At 37.0% G+C, this 22,725-nt stretch overlaps 1 protein-coding gene across 1 annotated transcript in view; it reads right to left on the bottom strand.

The window, feature by feature from the left end:
• The window catches only part of ARHGAP10 (Rho GTPase activating protein 10), a 126,533-nt gene that overhangs the window by 54,008 nt on the left and 49,800 nt on the right, over positions 1–22,725 (bottom strand). Inside the window, exons 8-16 of the mRNA XM_088526548.1 lie at positions 19,553–19,682; positions 18,700–18,806; positions 17,330–17,424; positions 15,526–15,607; positions 14,229–14,271; positions 12,929–12,994; positions 6,326–6,400; positions 1,791–1,878; positions 405–463 (exon numbers count right to left, since the gene is read on the bottom strand). Of these exons, the coding sequence (XP_088382674.1) occupies positions 405–463; positions 1,791–1,878; positions 6,326–6,400; positions 12,929–12,994; positions 14,229–14,271; positions 15,526–15,607; positions 17,330–17,424; positions 18,700–18,806; positions 19,553–19,682 (745 nt within the window). The remainder of the gene's footprint in view (positions 1–404; positions 464–1,790; positions 1,879–6,325; positions 6,401–12,928; positions 12,995–14,228; positions 14,272–15,525; positions 15,608–17,329; positions 17,425–18,699; positions 18,807–19,552; positions 19,683–22,725) is intronic.

Below are 22,725 nucleotides of genomic sequence, written 5' to 3'. Positions count from 1 at the left end.
TAGACTTAACAAGATACTGAAAACAAGGGTCAGGCAACAGTGTCTTAAGGATTCAAACGAGCCGGAATTAGAATATTCTCTGTGCTTCGCATGCTCCATAAATGGAAGAAAAAAAAATCACAATCCCTTTACAGGATGTTTATCTTTATACAATTAAGGTAATACAAAAGAATATTCTAAATGTCTAGACAAAACTTTTTACATAGACACGAGTACCACACTATGCTAAGTTTGCCAAAAACTTGTCTGTTAAAACTTCCATATTTTTAAAGCTTTTATTATTTCTTATACCTATGTTTTTACTGGGTTGACTGGTTTTTCTTAAACTGCATTTGCAGTGTGCTCTTGAGACACAACAGTACTATCAGGAAAGATTTCTATTTGAACTATATTCAAATATTTACTGGCAGGAACGATGAATTCTCCATGTAACTCGTACGTCATTAGGGGCTCTGGAAGGCTTCTGTAAAACAAGGATGACATAAATATATTTATCTGTATCCATTTCTATATGTATTTATTCTAAGCAGGAAAGCTTTTTAACTTTTAGTAGTGGGATCCTCATATTGGAGGAAACTGTTTTCAGCGTGGCCCTTGGATTTCAGTGATTTCTAGTGCAAATGGAAAACCTGTACACCAAGAGGGAAAGCTGAGGAAAATAGGGCTAAATATATTCATTCATATTCTCGAAGCTAAACTGATGCTTCCAAGCTAGCCTAAGAACCTTTTGCAACTACAATATTGACACATTTCACAGGTGAAAATTGTATATTATACATATACTGCGTAATCACTGTTCACAAGTGTTTTCAAAGAACAAACAATCACAAATCACTGCCTTGATGGAAAAGAATAAAATCCTAGAACAGTTAAATTTACTAAACACCAACCTTCTGCAAATCAAATTTTAAATCTCAAATGGAGAAACTGAAATTGAAAGACTTAATCATAAATGAAAAATGTACTGAATAATGGATACCAGAGTAAAAATGTCAGCGTTAAAACCTTCATTTTTTAAGTTGCTTTTATTGATGCTTATGAAATATTGTAGTAAACACTCAGATGGGATATACAGTAGACGGGAAATACTCTACTATGGGCACATCATTTTTACTCTTTCCTAATCGTTAGAAATTCCTCTAAGGCTGACTATCTTGAGAGTGGTTACAGTAGCAATTCCTTGAATAAAAAAGAAGATTAAGGATACTTCATTTGTATGCAGTATCACAAGAGCTCTATATTCTTAGGCAATACAGTATTTTGATCAGGAATTAGACAAGTCATTTGAATACAGAACACATCCAAGACTTTTAGCTTTCAACAAGCGGAATATTATTACTGTTTTTAGTGCTTCACCTAGAACATGAGTGAGGCCCATGAAGGACACAGCGAAAATATTAAAAATTTCATAATCTCTCCCCCTGTCATTGCAACATATTAAAATGTAAAAGGCAAAAACTCACTCTAAGTTGAATTTAAGTAATAACTCTCAACAAGTTTGCTAGCACTTCAGTTTTCTGAATCGGCAGTGAGATACTTCTGTAGTGAAATAGTTGCATACCTAATAATACAAAAATATTTTGGGGCTTATTTCATACCAATGTGAATATGACTTTTGCTGAATAATTTTACTTTGCTTTCCCTAAGAGAAATAATAAATGTGATATTTGCTCCAAAAAAGCACTTCTGTTACAAAATATGGAAAAACTAAGTATTGCAACAATAGATAACATAGGAGAACTAGAATATGAAATTCATAGTCTTGGGGAGAGGGAATGGAAGAAACTTACCGCAGGTACTGCTTCATAGCACTAGTAATTGTCTTCACTTCCCAGTCTGCAGAGTTTTCCAGATCAACTTCATTGCAGGTTTTTGCATCTAGCATGCAGGGGAGGAATGAAGAAAAAAAAAAAAAAGTAATTCTAAATCAGTCTCATATATAGAAGCAAAGCCAAAATGATGACAGAATCTTTGTCAAAGTTAGAAACACTGTTATAAAAATCTTCAAAAAAGAAACAAAGAAAGAAAGAAAAAAAAGATAAAAAAGAAAGCCCTCCATTAATAGGGACAAATACATTAAAAAAAATTAAGCACCCTGATTAAAGGTGCAGTCCTTTCACTGGCACTAAATAATTCTGTTCTAAAGGCTGTGCCAACCAATTATTTCTGTAACTGAATATTCTCCCTCATTATATCAATTATTTAAATATCATTTTAAAATACAAGTCAAATAACTTTTTCTACCAAATCCCTACCAGCCAACCACCACCCAAACTCTTCAAAATCATCTAACGGAAATATTTACTCCTCTCCTCTCCCCTTTCAGCATGTTAACTTCCGAAATTACCTTCTCCTTTTTGAACAGGAAACCTTCCTACTAAATTCACGAAAAAAAAAAAAACCTGTCACACATTAGAAACCAAGGAGATCTGTGATGATTTTTTAATTAAACCACGATGCAATATTCAGGGTTTTCAAACAACCTCTTCATCCTTTACAGCAAGGATGCACCTGCTTACATGAAAATTGTTGGTGATGAGTTTGGGGAAGACAAAAAAAAAAAAAAAAAGTTAGAACTGCAAAAATTAACCCCCTCAAAACATGGCATTGCTGAAATATTTCATGGTCCCTTGGCCAAGTTGGTCCCACTACCAATCTCAAACAAACCCTAATTTGGTTGTAGAAGCCATCAAGATTGAAAGACATGTTTTTGCTTTTGGTTTTACAGTTACTTTACGCAGCTTTCTCCACCCTACCCTTTATATGTGTAACAAATACAAAACCACAGAGCTCTGTTTTACTTCTCCCTCCACTTCAAACATCCCAGGCTATTATAGGAGCTGGAACTTCAACTGGGATTTCTAAATTGATTCTATTAGTTTTCATGCTATTTGCTCTTGTAGCAGCCACTGTGCATTGAGTGGCAACTTCACGCCTATAAAAATAACCATGCACATTTACAGAACAGCTTTTGACAGATCAACTCCAAATTTTATGCAAATGTTTCTGACAATAAGGGAGCCAAGGTTTATAAAAAACAGCCCAGTTCACTAAACTAGGTTAGAAGAATATCTCTTTCTGTCCTAATATATAAAATGCCACTGTAAAAGTGTATGCATACTGTCTTTTACAGTATATAAAATAACAAGGAATTCAGTGTAATCATTTTGAAAGCTGCTAGTTTTGGAAAGGTATATGTTCTCAAACTTTGCTGCTACAAAATGTGATGCCATTTTTTGACACTAGGCAGTATCAGAAGTCAAAATTGAACTCAGGATTAGAAATTTGAAGTCCTCAGCAGTCAATTCTTCACAGAGAGGGACTGTATAAAAGCTGCCCTGTTGCAAGTAGCTTTTATGAAATAAACCACTCCATGTTATTAGGCAGATTATAGATGAAATAGGAAGTGATCCCTGATCCCCTTCAAGAATTGAGCCTCCTGATGGCTGGCAATGCACCTGAACTGCTTATGACAGAGATTCCCAGAATACTTGAAGTCATAACTCTGTATCCCTGTTTACAGTGGGACATTACAAATTAATTTAATGTTACATGTCAAGGGAAAATGAGTGCTTCATGTACCAAATGCCTTTGTCATTCAAATTTAAATGATGAATGTCAAAAGCCAGATCACGTTAACACAATGCTGCTTACAAACAACTTCAAGGATTCTTCTTTTAATTGCAAAACTACCTTTTTTTTTTTTTTAAGCTGACTTGTACATTTCATAGTCGAGCCTCACTTTATATAATACTTAAGTCTCACAAATGTTTTTCAATGAAAGATGAAAATCTGTATACTCATAGTATTCAAAAAGCAAGCCCATATTCTGGTCTTCTGATGCTCTCATGACTCAATATACTTTGCCTGATTTTGTAAAAACTCTTCTGAGAAAGAGGCAGAACCAACAAGCTATCAATGACTCTGGTTACCCTTTGGAACTTTGGACCATTCAGACTGCAGACCTCATGGTTAATGATGGGTAGCTTAAAATACTTAGAAATCTTATTAAACGTTTTACAACACCGAAAGTTAATATGAGTTCCTTATGATGCTGAAAAGAGCTTTCATATAAAAGGATATCTAATGGTATACCCAGAGACAAAGGATTAAAGTTTAATCTGTCATTTTAAATTCTCTGTATCGCTGTATATAAAAATGAAACCCTCTTTATTCTTCTTTGAGAATAGGCAGATAAAGAGCACAGATAGGATCACTTTCAACAAATTATCTGAAAAAGAGCACCTGCTTGCACCCTGTTTTCTGTTCAGTGCTTTGTCTTATCTTGATACCACAGTATTCTTCCTACTTCAGATGAGTATATGAATCTTGGAAATGAGAAAAAAAAGTTTCTAATTTTAAAAAGTAACTAAAAGCAGCTGCTGGAATCCCCAGTAAACGTTTCCAGCTGCTACTGAACCACTGGCAACCTGAGTCTATTTAATTTGGATACCACTAATGGCAAAGAGGAAAATTTGCAAGCCAGACCTGCATGCCGAAGCTAAGCTAGTAAGTACAAAACTGAAAAACATCTTATGATATCAAATGCTTATGATATCAAGGCTTTTTGATTAATGACAGGCCATTTTTCTTATGGTTAATGGATAATTCCAACACAGATAAGCAACCATGAGAACTGGTTGCATCATAACCATGAATCTGGAGTAGGTCAGTCATTTTCATTAATCCTGCGTTGTATTTCCAAAAGGTGTTTCTTTCTACAATACTTTAAAGACACAGGCAGGTTTACATGCACTAATGAAAACTTCGGCACTGTTAATATTGATTAAAGATATCATAAATTAAAATTTAGCAAGGTCATTATGAAAGATTGATATGACATACAGACCCTCAAGTCTGATGTGTTATCATTTCTGGAGAGATAGTCTGTTTAAAGAAGGAAAAAAAAAAACAGGGAAAGAAAAAGTCTTACAGGTGGCACTGAACTGACAGCAGCATATAATATAAAAGCGCTTTGTCATTCACATAATGTCTGGGGTAATGAAATGAATTCACTTTCTGGCTTCCTCCAGTTTGCAGTGCCAAAGAACACTGTGTTATCAGCACAGATGGAGCATGCATGGTTCTGGAGAAGAGCCTGGCGCAAACTGCAAACAAGCTTCTTTGCATACCAATGAATCCCTGAGAATCAGACCTTTGCTGTCAAGTGACAGGTTTGGAAGCTCTGTAAAAATGAACTAATCCCAGTGGTCTTGTCTGACTGCATGTACTGTCAGTGCTCAGGACAAGAAATTTGGGAATGCAGCACATCTTGCAGTCATGGCTACTATTTTAGCTAGAAATGCAGGGCAGACAAGGGATTTCATCCAGGTGCCTTCCCCCACGCCCAGAGACATCAGAGCAGCAAGCAAACCACAGCTACTTATTTGCACCTTAATTTCCAGAAGGGAAAGGGTTATTTGCACCTTAAATTTCAAGAAAGAAAAGGGGAAAAAATATGAGAATAATGCCATATAAAAAATAAAAATAAAAGCTGCGTGTAAGAGAATCTAAATTATTATTCACAAAATAGAGTAATATTACTAAATTTTTCAAAACAAATCCTTTCCCCTGTCTCTCTCCTGCTTTAGCACAGGCGTAATTATTATAAATACGTATATCACATTCCTCCTCATTACCAAACAACTCTTCATTGATGGGCTTCAACTGTGCGCTCACAAGAGGCAGCTTTGGAAGGAGGTGCCAGACACAGGGCCTCACTTCATGTACCCGAAAGCCCATGGGGGGAGCAGAGCTGAGCTGGGCTCACACAGTCACTACAATGCAGTGTCCCTGCCCACGTGCTCTGGGTGTCCCTGCCAGCGCAGGGAGTTGGACTACATGATCTCTAGAGGTCCCTGCCAACCTCAACCCTTCTGTGACTCCGTTACTAACTGTCTTGCTTGGCATTATGATCAACTAAAGGCCGACAGGGACAATCATCTGTACATCTTACTAAGGGAGAAGAAAGATGGAAGTTTCCAACAATGAAGCAATATGCTCCAAGCTTTCCTAAACCTGCCTATTTGGAATCTTAAGCTCAAATTGTTTTAATACCTCTTACACCAACCTTACACAAAACCCATGATTTCTTCCCACAATGTTCCTTAGCTGTTGTCTTAGTTTGCTCTTACCAACTAATCTTGCTCACTGCACTCAACTGAGGACCTTACAGTGGTTTGGGGATTATTTAAGTGGAGAAAGGCAAACTAGATTTGGCCCATATAAAGAACAAACACAGGCAGATGCTTTAAATACTAATTATTAACAGTAAAACAGATGACTTAAAATATGGAAAAAGAAAGAAGATAAAATAGAGGCATACCCATCAACAAACTCAGTAGTCTCTGGACCTTTGAACTCACTCCCACAACTCTGTACAATCCTTGGTCATTTATACCTATTTATACAAAAGAAGAAAAAAAGAAAACAGCAGAAGTTCAACCAAAGCAAACAAGATATACAGTAAAATGTCGCATTAAAACCTTTCCTTGACCAACAGATTTTCCTTAAAAGGTGGACAGCATATACAGCATTTCCACAATTCAGAAAACAACATTATAAATCAAGCCTTGCAAGACCCCTTTCTTTCCGTCTTTCATGTGTTCAAGATAAGCTCACATTACATTTCGAAAAAGGTTTCATATGCCTCAATTCCACTTCAGATATAGAGAGAAGCAGCAGGCAGGGACAGATCTTTGCTAGAAAAAAAAAATCACTGGTTATTTTCAGATTTTTCTATGACATTTTGGACACATCAGTATTCACATTCTAATAAGGCAAGAATTGAACTGAGAAATGCTAAATCAAGATTTCTTTCATAAGTCAAAATTTGCTTTTCCAGTTACATGGCTGAAGAAAAAAAGTTTGCATAAAGAAAAATTTGAATTGATTCCCAGCCTTAAAAGCAATCCTTTTTCAAGTCTGTACAGACTTTTCATTTTTGATACAAGACTTTATTCCAAACCACATTCTAGTCCACATACTAGTTATCTTCAGAGGCAGAACCACAGGTTACAGAGATCAGTACATTTTGCTTGGGATGAAGAGCCACAACCAGCAAAATATTTGCAGCCCCCTGTTGTCATTCCCCATGGACACTGGAATGATTTCCCTTCCCATTTGTTGCTGCTCACCCATCATCCAAATACACTATATTTCTGACTGAGGTCTATTAACTGCTCACCATTATGCCATTTCTCCATGCCCTTCCTCCCTTTCAACTCATTCACTTCTCTAAGCCATTTCCTCCCCTACTTTTCCCCCTTTTTCCCCACCACATTAAGTTTTATCAATAAGAAAGTAAAACTAAAATTACAAATTAAAGAAAACAAAAAAGGGAGAGAGGCAAAGGGCAGGAAATGAAGAAAGCAAAATAAGGTATGTCTTTTGGTCCATTGTTTTCTTTGTAGAGCCTGTATAGTGGCAAGGAAGCGTTACAGTCCTGATGCTGACATATTAGAGAATATATGTCTGCATAATAAGCACAAGCACTACCAGAGTCTGCCCTTCTATTCACATCGGTCTGGAAGAGTAAAAATGCCATGAAACATCTGTACTTCCATTCCAAAAAATATTTTTTAAATAACAGACTATGTGGTATCTTTATTAAAAATATCCTTCAACAAAAGAAGACTTGGGTAGATTTCGTGGTTTCAATACCAAACTGTTCCAGCCTCGAGAAGGGAAATTAAAATCAGTAATATGAGAAAAGGTTTCTTCCTGAATAAATATTAGATGAAGTACTTAAAAATTATTAGCCTTCTAATGAACGACTGTCAGATAGAATGCACCTTAATAGAGAGCAGCAATTCTCAATACGGTGGAGAGAACTTCACCCTTTCTACGCTCTCCTCTTGCCTAGTCCTGCTCCAGCTTTTGCTTCTTTTTTCTCTCCTCTTCCTCACATTGACTACTGCCTCCTCATCCAGCCCAGGTTTCCAAGAACTAGCGCACTGAGCTCAGCCCTCCGCCTCACCAGCTAGAGCAGCTTTCTCAGCCCCACCTGGGCAAAACAGGCCGTGCTCTTCTCCAGGACACTGGCGCCACTGCTATAATGCTGACTCTGATGATCAGCATGCTGTCATGTTCAGTGCTGGCCCAAATTCATTGAGTAAATCAGATCTCCAGTATTTCATCTACGTTCATCAAAAAGCACAGCTCTAGAGCATGCCCACAGCTCAGCTGTGTGCAAAGGAAGAACCACAAACACAGTTATGTGGCCACAAGACTATTCTTATCAAAACACAAACCCATCCAAATAAGTCTTCTAGTGATCCCAACAACAACAGTGTGATGACATGCTATACAACACTTAAGGACTCCCAACACTAAAGAAAAACTTCGTCTTTAATCTACTCCAAACCAGGAAGCACTAGGAATCTAGACTGGTAACAGCAGTTATTCTTTACTGGAAATTTCTCACAAGTTTCCAAGAAAATTTGGGCACAAATTTGGGTAACACCAAGATTTTTAATGCTCTGCCAAAATGCGTCAGGCTTTTCTATACAACCTTCACCAGTGTTTCTAGTACCACTGAACAAGCCTTCTGCAAAACATGCAAAAACCTCAAAACCTGAAGAAACACCATTGCAATCACATGCCTCTCAGCTTTTCTGCATCTTAGAAGTTCCATTTCTTGACTGTATATCAATTTCTTTCACTTCTAACATTAAAACAAATAAGCACAAAACTGCACAGACCCCAAGCATCTGTAGCATACATGCAACAGTTTCTAAACAATCCAGGCCAAACCACAGAAGTTTAATACCACTGCTTGGTATTAAAAGAAATGGGACATGTGTCTGAAATCACTGCGTCAGCAATAATTATGAGTTTGTGCTAGTAATTATCAGATAATTGATCAGGTTCAAATTAATCAACCTGAAAGATGAACAGCTAATTGCTAATAGATATCAAGAAGTTCGAGAAGGAACTCATATTTCCATACAGTTTTAAAGAATACTTTTAGACATAATGTTACATGATGTTTTAAATAAAACACACCACCAGACTGAAACAGTTCTATTTCTGTTTTAATCTGCACATTTCACATCTTAGGCACATCGAAGACTGATAATGCTTTGCATTTAGAGAACACAATTGACAAGATGATTCGTTTCCAAGGAATGGCAGCGATGGCTTACCAGCAACAAAACGCTGACAGCTTCAAGCACGGGGACTGCTGGCTCAACCAAAACAACTTTGAGCAGCAACATCCGGCAGTGCAGCTTTCTTCACCTATGCATGATCTTAAATTGTTTGGCTCTCCAGCACCACAGTCTGGCAGAGGCAAATGATTTGTGAAACATGCTTAAAAGTATGAAGTGTTGTAACTAAATAATTTACAGTACTGTAGGTACGATATGTCTGCAAGCACATTTACCTGGTGGTTGGCATTATGTATGTGGCAACAGAGGATATTAATAGCCCTGCAGATGTAACTTTTTATATCAAATTTCATAATATAGAAAGTCACATGTGACATGTACAATTCAAGGTAATACCAGATTGTTTCTGTGAAAAGACTCTCTGTTTTCTCCTCACCATCTTACTTCTGCCTTACTAACAGAAAAACAGAACGACAGCTCAATGCTGCCATCTGTCTCCCCAGAGCAGATTACCAGTTAATTCTGCAACTCTAAAATAAAGGCAAATGCTACTCTGAAATGCTAAACTACCACATGTCCACAGCACATACAACCAACTAGGTGCACAGAAACACACATCCAAACTCTTTATTATTGGAGCAAACAGGTCCTTTGTGTATCTATAAACCTTTACCCCTGCTGTATTATTTCAAGTAAAAATTTGTAAATACAGTGGAACAATCAAAATAGAATTCCGAAATGTGCTCTCGGATAGGAAATATGGGTGCAAATCCAACCAAAACTGTGCTCCTTATGCAAGGGACAAGCTCAGTGTAACACCGCCTTGATGCCTCAGCATCTCCCATCAGGTGAAGGACAGGCAAAAAAAAAAAAAAAATCAGAAGCTAATGTACATTTTAACTGAGACACTGTCTTTGATTTTTCTATTCATTCAGCGAAAAATAATATCCTCCTTGGCTTTATAAAAAGGAGCGTAACTGAGAAAAATTACCCAGCCATTGACAAGTTTATGTTCAATATCTGTTATGCTCTTCTCTCTCTGAATACCAGACTTTTTCTGCAATGACATGACAAGACTATTCTCAGTTTCCGCCCACACTAGACTGTCCTCTCTTTCCTCCCACGCCAACCTCACACCCATTATGATTACAAGAGATAAAAACATGGCACAGAAGCACAAACTCTGAAGAGGCATCTGTCCTGTTTCCTTCTGCTGAGCTTTGATATATTATCATTAAAGTAAAATAATCAAGTAAAATTGCTTGAAGAGCAAGTATAGGTTAAAAAAAAAAAAGCCATCCCTGCTAAGGCAAACGATTACATGTTCTCCCAAGCTTTACTTGGTTGAGCTCAGCACACATCAGCAGACGGTCCTGCAGCGTCACAGAGAACAGAAACTGATAGTTTGGGAATGCTCCAGTTAGCCTCATGCACAAAGTCTCTTTCTTTTTTTTAATGCAGTTAATGTTACCTTCAGAATCACTAAATAGAAAACCATCAACAACTGCTTGGAAAGCTATTGCCAAATCATGTTCTGTTGTACCAGAGCTAGATGGATTGCTGAGTTCCTAAAGCTAATAAATAGCTTACCAAACCCTGTTCCTGAAACCCCTGGAAATTTTTTTTCCAAGTACTGAAATATTAAATTTCCTAAATTATTTTCTAGAACAGAATTAATAAACCAGAGTTGTTTCCATTTCTAGCAATTATCCCTAAGCACTCTATTGACTGCAAGTCCTACAAACGAAGGACGGTGAACGTCTCCAAAGAAAGGAGACACTGCAGTTAACCCTGGTAACCTTGACTCCCCTGAAAGTTTGCTTCGAGGCAGATCCTACTACAAGGATAGCCTGTTCCCATCCCTGCAAACTTGCCATCAGTTTTGAACAACATTAGGTGATGTTGCATGCACATTTATGCCTTCTTACATGCAGCTAAGTCAGGACAAAAAGGATGAAATGGACTTTATCCACCCTTCAGTTCCATCTATTCACTCACAACCATACAGAAGAAACCTTGTATCCCACCTGGTTTTCCCAGCAACCACTTTATGCACAAAATCTTTGCCCTTTTTCCATAGCTTTGGTTGTTCTGCTTTCTTTGCAGATTATTAAAGATAGGCAAAAAAAGACTATGTGAAGAAAGTTCTCTGCACACACCTGTAGATAACAAATCAAATTAAGAGAGGACTCCACACTGCTTACAGTATGTGTAATTCTAAAGGTAAAGTAACCAATCACTGCGCTACAGACAAAAACTAGCCTTTCATTACATGACCACACACCTTTCACAAAATCTGCCTCACCTAGTCCACAGAGAAGATCCACTGTACATTTTTGGAAAATCTGGCAAACATTCAAATAAGGAAAATGAGCAAGAGAACACGAGATAGGATAAGGTCTAGTCTAGAAAAACATCTTTAACACATACAAAAAAAAGCATGAAAAGGATTGCAGATAATTCTTTGTAATCTTTGTGTTTACATGCTGAATTCTTAGTATCATAAAGGCTTCTTGATCTAATTAATTAAATTGTACAGTAAGCACATACATGGAAGACACTGCTTAACAAGCAAGACTGCATTAACAGTAAATGTGATCAACCTTTATTTCATCCAACTATTTAATTTAAAGTGGACCAATGAGATAAAGAAAAATGCAAATATTCTGCATAAAAATGCAAATAATCTGAAAAAAAAACAACTACTCCTGGACAACCATAAGACTCCCTTTTGAGAGCAGCATGATTGACAATTCAGGAGAAAATCAAAAATTTTCATCAAGAAATTTCAATGTCCCGTTTGCACACTTGGAAATATACAAGAACAAATGACCTCTTTCCTTCTCTATTTCAAAGAAACAGGCTGGATCCTCATGTAATAATACCATAAAAAGTGTACTGAGAATGAGTGGTCATTTCACATTTGAGCATCCCTGTCCCAGGACTGCTGCCTACCCATTTGGGAGCTGTATCAAATGTTGATCTTATCCAGTGTCCACTTGCACAGAGTCTGTGTGACATAGAGCTTCTCCACAGTCACAAATCAAAACACCTCTTGAAAACTGCTCTGAGTATTCCTTTCCCTTTTGACTCCACCTTTAGAGGTAGAACAGTCAGGAAGGACATGTAACATAAGCATCCTTGCCTCTGGAATGAGGCTGCAACTCTAACAGAAGTATATGAGTATGTTTTCTTATTCTCTTGTCTGTTTAGGTCCTCTCCTTTCTTGTCTTGAATGGCAAGACAGGGCAGTTCTATTCACAGCCAGTGAATGAAATACTAAAATTAATTACAGTCTCTGCACAAGCAAAGACAGGGTACAACACTGCCCACAAGATAAAGGGCTGTTATTTGGCAGTCTTGTGCCCATACTGGCTTCCCTTGTTTAGAGAGGAACTATTAGTACCTCCTGAGCACTTCTTGAAAACACATTACATGAGGGCGACAGAGCCCTGGAACAAGCTGCCCAGAGAGGTTGTAGAGTCTCCTTCTCTGGAGATCTTCAAAACCCGCTTGGACGCAGTCCTGTGCCACGTGCTCTAGGTGACCCTGCGTATGCAGGGGGGTTGGACTAGATGATCTCTAGAGGTCCCTTCCAACCCTAAGCATTCTATGATTCTATGACAGGCACGCAGAAAATGTTGGGACTGGACGGAAAAAAGCTCCTGCACAGTTCAGCATAATCAGGTATAACCTCTACAGCATTAAGTCTTTCCAAGAGATTACAGGAGACTAGATCACTCAGGCCTTCTTCCAAGAGCAGATCAGCTACTCCACACCCCCCATGAATAGGAGTATTTGGTGGCATTGATCATTACCTCGTGTTTCAACAGCACTGATGCACTTCTTGATGATGGTGAAGCCTATCTTATCCAGTTGCGCACCTACAAAAAGAAAACAGTTTTAAAATGTTCCAAACACCATTACAAATACATCTCTTACTGAGAAAAAAACACTGGACACTTAACTCAGTTTTGCATGAGAAGTATTAGCTATGTGGTTAAGTATTCTGAAAGGAGAACTCTTTACTCCATTTTCCAGATAAATTTTCCTTTCTCCCCTCCCCATCCTACCTAACACAAGTAAAGGTCCAATCTGGGGGTAGTGGTTTCACTAAATCTGCTCATAGCAGTAGTCTTTAATGAACAGGATTTCTAATTAGGTACATATGTTGGCAGCTGCAAAATGGCATTTAACAATATTTACTGCAATAATGACAACATCTGAGAGAGTTCATCCAATGTGACAAAGAAGTACTTATGATGGAAAAACATGATCAGAAGGCTTTTACTGAGTCCTACCCAAAGCCAAAGGAATTCCCACACTAAAGACACAGGGCACATATGTATATCATTTCATAGCAGTTAATGATCTGACTACATAAAAACAGACGCATTAACAGGACAACAGCTGCGGTCCAGCATTCCTTTGTTGTTCCTACCTTATTCTTCACATCAGAACTTAATTTAAAAGCTTATGCTGTAAAAGTGCCCTTCCCCAGCCATCTGGCTTTTCTTCCCTCCCACCTTCTACTCCTGGGGACCTGATCTTACACCACTAAAGCAGAAATTTGTGGGAAAACCACTATTAATAACACCAGAATCAAGCTTTATTCATCAATAAAAAGATTGCATGAACTCCCTGACAATGCAAGGAGAAAGATTGTTTTTACTCATAAACTTTGCCAACAGAAAAGGCCTAACTTTGTTTAAAAAAATCTTTTCTTATTATAGTTTAGATTTCAAATACAAGCATTCAGTATTTTTTTCAGCTGTGGTTGCTTTTAAATCCATTTTTATGCATTCTAACCAATGTGTACACACAATCTGGTTTAAGAAATCATGATGCATTTACAAATAAACCCTGGTTTTGAGCCACTTTAAGGAACAATTAATTTGGCAAAAAGAGGAAGATTATGTTTGCCTAGCTTATGTTCAGTCCTACAGTTCTTGTGTACGTGCTGAACTGTGTTATTGTGAAAACCCATTAACCACAAAATCCATAAAAATATATTCAGAACTCTGTATTATGTTGGATCCACAGAAATATTTCCACCTTTGCACTTCTCAACCATGAAATGTTAAAATAATTAGTTTTAATCATAGTTTAAATACTTACTTCCCTCCCGGTTTGCATTTGCTCTATTCGAGTTGATGAACAACTAACAGAGAAAGAATAAAAAAGATGCAAGTTTTTCTTAAGAATTTTATGAAATTAGAAACAAGACACTAAATGCCTCTTAATGACAAATAGGCATGAATCCAGCTGCTTATGATCAAAACATATTCCCTCTCAGTAACTATAACAGCCCAAACAGAACCCCTGACCCCCCGCCTCAAAAGGGGGGCACAGAGGGGGCATTTAATGCAGTACAAAAGTCCCCTATTAGAAGCTTCGTAATGAGCAAGAATGGGCAACGGCAGGATGCAGGGACTAGTGAACACAGATTAGCATAAATCTACATTTCTATTGTATAATATGAAACTAAAGCCCTTTTTTTTTTTAAATATAATGTGAATTTTTTCTAAAATTCTCAGTAAATATAATTCCTAAAGGAGCAGAACCACCCTGTTTACAAGCCTCTAAAATGAGTTGTGATTTAAGTGCTTCTTGTTGTTGTGTTCCTCTGCTGGCTGATTTCCCACAGTTCACTGAAATCCATGTGAACTGCTTGAATGCATCAGGGGCACTAGATCACTACCTGGCATTCCCAGAAGTTTGAACCTGACTGGGGAGGCCAGTGCAGTTAATACACATCTTTGCAGGTTAAAAAAAAAAAAACTTTTGTGACACAGATGTCCATAAAACCAACTGTCAAAATCCACCAACTGTTGTGACAAAAAAACAATTTTGTCACTGACCGAAAACCCTGTTATTTTTGGCCTGCAGGACTAATACAATATTTACAATGGTAAGAATAACCCACTGCTTACGTTCTAATTCTGTGTTTCAGTCCCACTTCTTGATAGGAAACACAAATTAAGCAAACTCAAGTACAAGCTAAGCCCCTATGACACGTACTTTATGATCTAGTTTTAAGAAAATAATACCACATGAGTAAGTCGTGCAAGTCTTGTCACTGGAAGGCAGTATACCAGCTTAAGGTTAGGAGAATATATCTATATTACATATACCACAGAACACCCTAACATCATTGTGATGGTAACATTTATACAAATCAATGCCTGTCATTATAAAGAAAAACACCTCATTACCAGAGCAAAAGAGATCTAACTTGAGCTTTACTGAGTCACTCATCTATCTCGAGTATTATTCCAATTTTATTATTTCTTTGTTAAATTCACTGTCTCAAGAGTTACATAAACCTAGTATATTAAAATATAAACATGATTTGGAGGGGGGTGGGAGGAATGCTACCATTACACTATTACTGAACATAAAGAATATAGCTTACAGCTTCCTTTCCATCCAAAGCTTCCATCCACAGCTTCCTGTCTTCCTCAGAAAAGGCCTGCATGGTCACAGGAATACCAGGTCTACAACAATATCAAGCATACAGAATAACTGCATTCATCAGCAACAAAAACAATGTCTTGTCAAATTCTATTTCCAATTTACTTGATGCATAGCCTTCAGTTTTGGAGCAGTGACACAAATGACTACAGTTTTATAGTAAATATTTTTTATACAAAAGAAAAAAGTCTTAATGCAGTACCTAATTATACAAGTCCCTGTTTACAACCTTCTAAAAGAACAAGGATGGGCAACGGCAGAATATAGGGATTAGTGAGCAGAGAACATCATAAATCTATTTCTGTATTTGTATAAGAAAAAAAAGAAAGAGAAAAAAGGAGAGAGTAATTCTGTGATTCAGCGTAGTGTACAAAGCAAGGAAAGTCAAAAACAAACAGGTTATTTAGGTAATTAGTTTCCTGATAATTAAAAAAAAAATCTACCCAGCCTGCCAATATTTTCAGCAAATATGTAAATCTAACTAGAGATAGTCAAATTTCATATGAGACGGGTATGGAGGGTGGAGACAATGCTGTGCTTTAATACTCTTCATTCCTATCTTCAGGTAGCAACCCAGCTGAAAAGGTAGCAAACCTAGCTGAAATATTTCTTTAAAAAAAAAAAACATAGTGAAAATGAGTTCAAATTTCTCCTCTACTTTTAAACTGTAACAGACTACAAATTATGTTCATGTTTTTACAAACAGAAACATTTCTAGTGCATTCTTATCTCTCCTTATATTTTATCTGGTCTCTGAATTTAATAACAATATAGAATTCTACAGATTCAAGTTGTGAAAATGTAATATCCTAATACTGTCTATGACAGACATTTAGCTCTTGCAGTGGGTATGGGAAGCCTTGTCTATGAATTTCCCTTAATTTCTGTAACTAAAAACCTTCATAGTATCTTTAAATACTGCTGTTATAGTAACAATCCTAAGCAAAGCAACTTCCAAAGACCTATGAGTTTTTCAGTACAAACTGGTCAGTTTGCAACGCTGAGCTATAACCATCATGACCATAAAAACATAATCACTCTGAATCATTCTAAGAAAAATACCCCAAATAGTTAGCTGATAAAAAAGGACTTTTTTTTCCTAAGTTTACCTCCAGTTAACATGATGTTAACATGAGTACCAAAAACAGAGAAACAGCACATATTTTCCTGAGATTGAGCCAAGCTACTGGCATCCTCAGAGCACAGAGTCATAAACATCAGGATATAAAGGAAGAGGAACAACCATCTCAGTTATCGTTTGAACATAAAAATCTGTAAGTATCAACATGACATTTTTGGAAAGCAGACTTATAATATGACATGGTCATGATTGTATGAATTATCCACTGTGAAAACAGCCTTCCACTGCAGCTACATGTACTTCAGGTCACATTTCTTCACTATGATAACAGCAGTTTATAATACTATTGCTAAAATCACAGCATCTAAAATCTCTACTATATATCTCTTCTCTGGTTTTCTTCTCTCAGACAATGGGTACATTTCAATATAGATCCTCACAACCTCTGCTACACATAATTGATGTAAAACGCAGTGAGTTATGATAAAGTCTGGCTGCCCCTCAGGTGATCAGCTCCCATTGGCAGATGTAAAGGCACCATAAAAGGAATCCACCCTACGCAGCCCTCCCAGACCACCAATAAATAAATAAATAAATAATGCACAGCAACAAAACTCTAGCAATATTTCCTCTGGGTACTTTCTAGTGCATTTCATCAGTTTACCTGTCTGATGCTTCTAAGTCAAAACAGAATCGCCTGTCTGTAGTGTCTGTATTCCTTTTGGTACAGTAGGTAAGGATGAAGAGCTCCTCATCACCCTGTGGAAAGATTTGCTTGACACAGTAACTGAAAGCTTCTGCAAGTCAGAGAAACAAACTGAGTAAGATAAATCTACACTAAAGCAGTAGCAAAAGCTACACTGAAATCTGACACGTGCAATAGAATTCACACATGACTGCATGAATTATATCAGTTTTAAGTCAGGATTAATTGTGTATTTAAATTAGTTTTTGTCTTATGCAACATCTCCAAACACAGAAGGTTTTCACTAAAGGAGAAATTGCACTGTGGGTTTTAAAAAGGGAGCTCTTCAGATACAGAAAAAATGGCTTCATGATAGTGTTTTGGAATGCCGCATCCTCACTCAAGTACCATATTACCTGAAACAGCTTATGACAATTAGAGTAAACTACAAGACAAAATTCATAAAAGTATGGAAATGATTAAGGAAGCCAAATACCACTAATTTTCAGTATGGCATGTTCTCTAAAGCATTTGAAAGACTGTCCCAAATTCAAAATATTGGCAAATTAAATAAATACATACATACAGAGCCCTCAAAATGATGAAAACCATTTCCCTTCTACTCAGACTAATGGGATATAATATCCAGATAAAATTGCAACAATGTAATGTTCTAACCAAATTTGAAGATAGGACGGGGTGCTGCATTTACAGGGATATTGACTGAAGAATATTTTCCAGCTTTGGATATCTTTTTTCTTGCAATAAAATGCATTTCATCCATACAAATGCACCTGTTTAATGTTCCATCTTTGAAGGTGCTGACTGTCCACAACTGCTAATTATTTCAAATAGAAATAAAGGCATTCAATGACCACAGCACTAAGTCCTGAATATTTTAGTTGATATCAGAAGATATCTGAAATTATATTCATTTTTCAATATGAAGTATATTCCTCTTAAAATCCTCTTTTCTACTACCTCTTATAGTACTTACATCTATTCGCCTTTGAAGAAAATTCTGACTTGTGAGTGTAAGATAAGAAAGAAATTTCTAAATCTGATTTCTTGATTTACACTTCAACAAGTTAAATACCTCATGGATAAACCAGATTGTCAATGGTGGAAAAAAATGCATGTTAACTGCCACATATTTTCTAGTCTTTTCAAAGCAATTGAAAACTCTGCTGAATTCTTATCTGTTAAAATATTCCATTACTTTAGATTAACATCTTTAAATGGCAGACTAAACTGCATGAAAAAGAAAAAGGAAAGGTGGTGCAAAGAGAAGAATATCTAATACATCCTCTCATCTAAATACAGAGTGTAGAATATAAAAATATACTTACAACTTTCCCTCCTGACCTGTGCTCAAATGGAATCATTGTGAACTTCTTTGTGTCTTTCCTATAGGTACAATAGTGCTTCACCCAACTGGAGCCAAAGGGGGCAGGCCCTACAAAAAAAAAAAAAAAAAAAAAAAAACAGAAGGCTTAACTAGCATGAACTACTTGAATTTTGTGCATTTCTTTCACCTGCTTCCCAGAATGACATTTTTAGTCCCATTTAATTCCTAAGAATACATGACTTAATGTAAAAAAGGTTGTTATAAATAACAAAAGAAGTTGAGGCCATAGTCATTTTTTGAGATGCAAGAGCTTTGTATCTTATTTGACTTTTCTCCTATGAGGAGGAATTTGTAATTGTTTGAAGTACTGACATATGATTTGTGTGGCATACATTTGCAGAGGAAGTTTTTTGACACTGGCTACCTAGCAAAATGCCTGGTTTATCTGACCCGATAATTTCAAGCACATAATGAAAGCACATCACTTAATAAAGGAAAAGACACCTGATTTCATCACACTAAAGTAGCCCAATTTTTACAGAATAGTTTGACAACTCCTGTTGCTGTTAAACAGCAAGTATTTCACAACCCTGGGGAAGGTCACTAGGATATAAAAGTGAGTACACCCTTCAATCAAACAATACTTCCTCATTTGCCTTTGTTCATAGCTGTCATACTTTCAGCACTATACTCTTTTTATGAACACAGGCAATGCTGCCCTTAGAGTTCAAACAATTGTTCAGACGATTGTTTAAAAAAACTGTATGTTCCTTGCACCTTCATACAACAAGCAGAAATGCATCTTGTCTGCATGTACATTATGGACACTACTGGAATATAAAAATATATCTTACTTTTTTCCTGTACATAAAGATAGCCTTCCATTGTGAAGTGATTTACTCTTTTATGTTCCTGAGGATTCCTTCTGATTTTGTTCATGAGATCCTCTACCTCTGACCTTGTACCTTCGAAACGATTTCTTGTCTAAGAAAAGACAGCAAAAACCTATTAGTAGAGGGAGTGGAAGAAAAGCTGACTCTGCCTGGCAGATAAGCATTATAAGAACAATTATTTATGAAATTAGAAAGTGGTTAGAGACATTTTAGGATGATCAGCACAAAATTTCCATGCACCTTTCCTCTTCAAATTTTCACTGTCTTTTAGAAATTAGCTGCTGTAACTGTGGAAAGCATACAAAGTATGCCAGAGTAGATTTCTAAAGCAATGTGTGTTGTGTTTAACCTGTTCAGAAGTTGAATTAAGAATTAATTCAAACTAATTGATAGAAATTAATTCAAAATTGAGTTTGGATTCGAATATTCCATCTTTCTAAGAAAAATGTTATCGTAGGTGTTCACTTAATTTGTGACATTCTTACTGATTTTCAGGAAGGTGAGGATTTCCGACAGTTATGAAGAAAAATGTGACAAGGTCACCAACAATTTATGCATGTGGAAACTATTCAGAGAGTCACACAAATGCAGAAGTATGACAAAAAATATCTGTGTGCATTTAAAGAAAACAAAAACAAAAACAAAGGCCGGTTTATTATTCCTGAATGCCGCGCCTTGAAGTTTGTAATCAGTAGTAGGAGAAATATTTATTAGATTATTACTAAGAACAATCCATCCATATGCCCTACAATGGAACTATATAAAAAGTAGATAATAGGAATAGCTCACACTTCATGTATGAAACTCTGGTTTGAGAAACACTGGCAGTTAGCCAATAAGTAAATAACAAATACAATCACCTTGGTAATAACTAATTTCCATTGTATATCTTCTTACCCAGAGCACACAAATTGAAAATACAAATTCCAGGTTGGTGGTTTCCCCAGTTGATACAAGAATTTTGAGGAACGTATGTAATTCCAGGTGCATGCTTGTATATCCTACAGCTTTGTAAAAACATCTTAAATTTTCTGAAAATGAACCACCTTCTGAAAATGGTGCCTCGGGTTTTTTTTTTTTTTTTAAAAAAAAGAGTTGCACACCTAAACAAATATATCATGAATATAAACAACTATCCATTCTTGTACACAAACAGCTGACAGTGTGTGCCTGGCTAGCCATCTGTACGTGCAGATTCCAGATGTATGCTTGAAAGGCATTTATTCACGAGCACAAATACAGTCCCAGCAAGCTGGTCAGAGAAGCCCATGCCCATGTGTTTTATACAGGAAAGCTCCTTAACCTCAGGCAAAACAACTGCTCCCACATCAACCTTCTCAATCTCTTCTACATCTGCTTGTAAGTTTAGGAGATAGATCCCATACATAAACTCTTTTTCGTAACTCCCTAAAAGGACTGAATTGAAAATTATATTCTGCAGCTAGGATAAATACCAAAATTGCTAGTGACAGACAGCTCACACCTAAACCTCCCAATCTGGCCGTTGATCACTCCTGGCTGAGACACTTTAGAATGAGGATGCCTGTATTTGCTATGCTGTGTCCACATGTGGCTATTTGAAACGTGTCCTGGGAAAGTCAGGATGGAGTTCTGTGCGCTCCACAAACCTCCAGAAAATTCCAGATGTACCTATCTAACAACTTCCTTCACCTATCACTCCTTCTAAGTTCCCTCTCACCTGAGAGCCCAAAAGAGAGTGCTCTTATTATCTTACTTTATTATATCGAATTTTACTTAAGAGCACTGAATACATAAAGCAAGTTGGACCAAGAACAGAACACCAGGCTGTAGGTGTTTTTGCATCTCTCTCTACAATGCCTGGCTAACTGCCAGGAAAGGGATGCTGCTTCTCCATCACCTTCTTATCTCCTTTTGCACTGAGACAGCCTGTCTTACACTGATACAGAACCCCACACTGATGCAGAAAAGACAACAGAGCTAAAAGCTTTTGGAATGGCTGTCATAGGTCCACATGTACATTCATGGAAGACTAAAAATAGGAGGTTTTCTTTTGGGAGAGCAAGCAAGATTGGGATTTTTTTTTTCAATATCTCTGGAAATTTTGCATCATCGATGCATTATCAAAAATTTAGCTTCCCCTGGAAAAAAACAGACACTGTTACAAAAGCCCAGTCACCTATGTAGTTTAGACCTGCTTGAAAGAAACTGGCATTCAGAAGTCCCATTGTGTCTAGTTGCTTCCAAACACATAGACAAGTGAGAAAATTTCAGGGGCAAACTTTCCAGTACAGACAAGGAATCAAAGTCTTCTCAGACTCTTCCTTTAATTCTCCTCTTACCTCCTACAGTTATCAAACCTTTCTCTAGAGTATATTTAAACTCAGGCCATCCTTTACCTATTCATAAAATTTCAGCTGCAGTGCTCAATCTCTTCAATAGTTCCCAAGGCACACTATAATATGTTCTGCCAACTGAAAATGTGGCTGTTGAGATTAGCTTGCTTTCTTACTGCTTTCGTGACTTCCTCAAACAACTTCACTGGCCCTTTTCCATTTGCAATCTGAAGTCCAGCTCTTCATCTTCCACTTCAAAACTACATTTTAGTTTCCCTCTCATTCTTCATTTCTTGCCTATCTTCTTTAGATTCTACCTACTGTCATTCCATTCTGCGCCTCATTCCCTTAAGCTAAATAGATAGGAGTAAGTTTCCTCCAGAAACACTGACTGCCATGAATGCTTATGAAGTTATCACTGTTCAGTTCCCCTACTCAAGCCAAACAATGGCTCAAGAGAAAACTTAAGACTTAGGCATATGGAAATAAAATGAAAAGAATGGTATTGTGACACATGAATCAAATCACTGTGTATCCACACCTGTAAGCCCCTCTTTTGCCTTCCTGTCTCCCTCCTACAGCTGGTTGCTTGCATTAAGTCATTTCCAGAAACACACTATAACTTCCCAGAAACTATTTCTGTATCTTAATTCTAGAACAGATCATGAACTGCTTGTCTCCCAAAACGTTATGTGGTTTCTTTCCTCCACCATAATGCCATTGCCACAGCGAAGGTCCTCTGAGAAGGTTTTGTTCCATGACAAATCTCGAGGAAGTAAACAGACCATCTGAATATGAAGCCTGCCAATCCCCTTGCTT

This window comes from Tinamus guttatus, unplaced genomic scaffold (assembly GCF_059628265.1).
Source record: "Tinamus guttatus ecotype Peru unplaced genomic scaffold, ASM5962826v1 Tinamus_guttatus_pri_ptg000247l, whole genome shotgun sequence".
NCBI lineage: Eukaryota > Metazoa > Chordata > Aves > Tinamiformes > Tinamidae > Tinamus > Tinamus guttatus.
The sequence above is the reverse complement of the archived record's forward strand: the minus strand, read 5'-3'. Positions and strand labels throughout refer to the sequence as shown.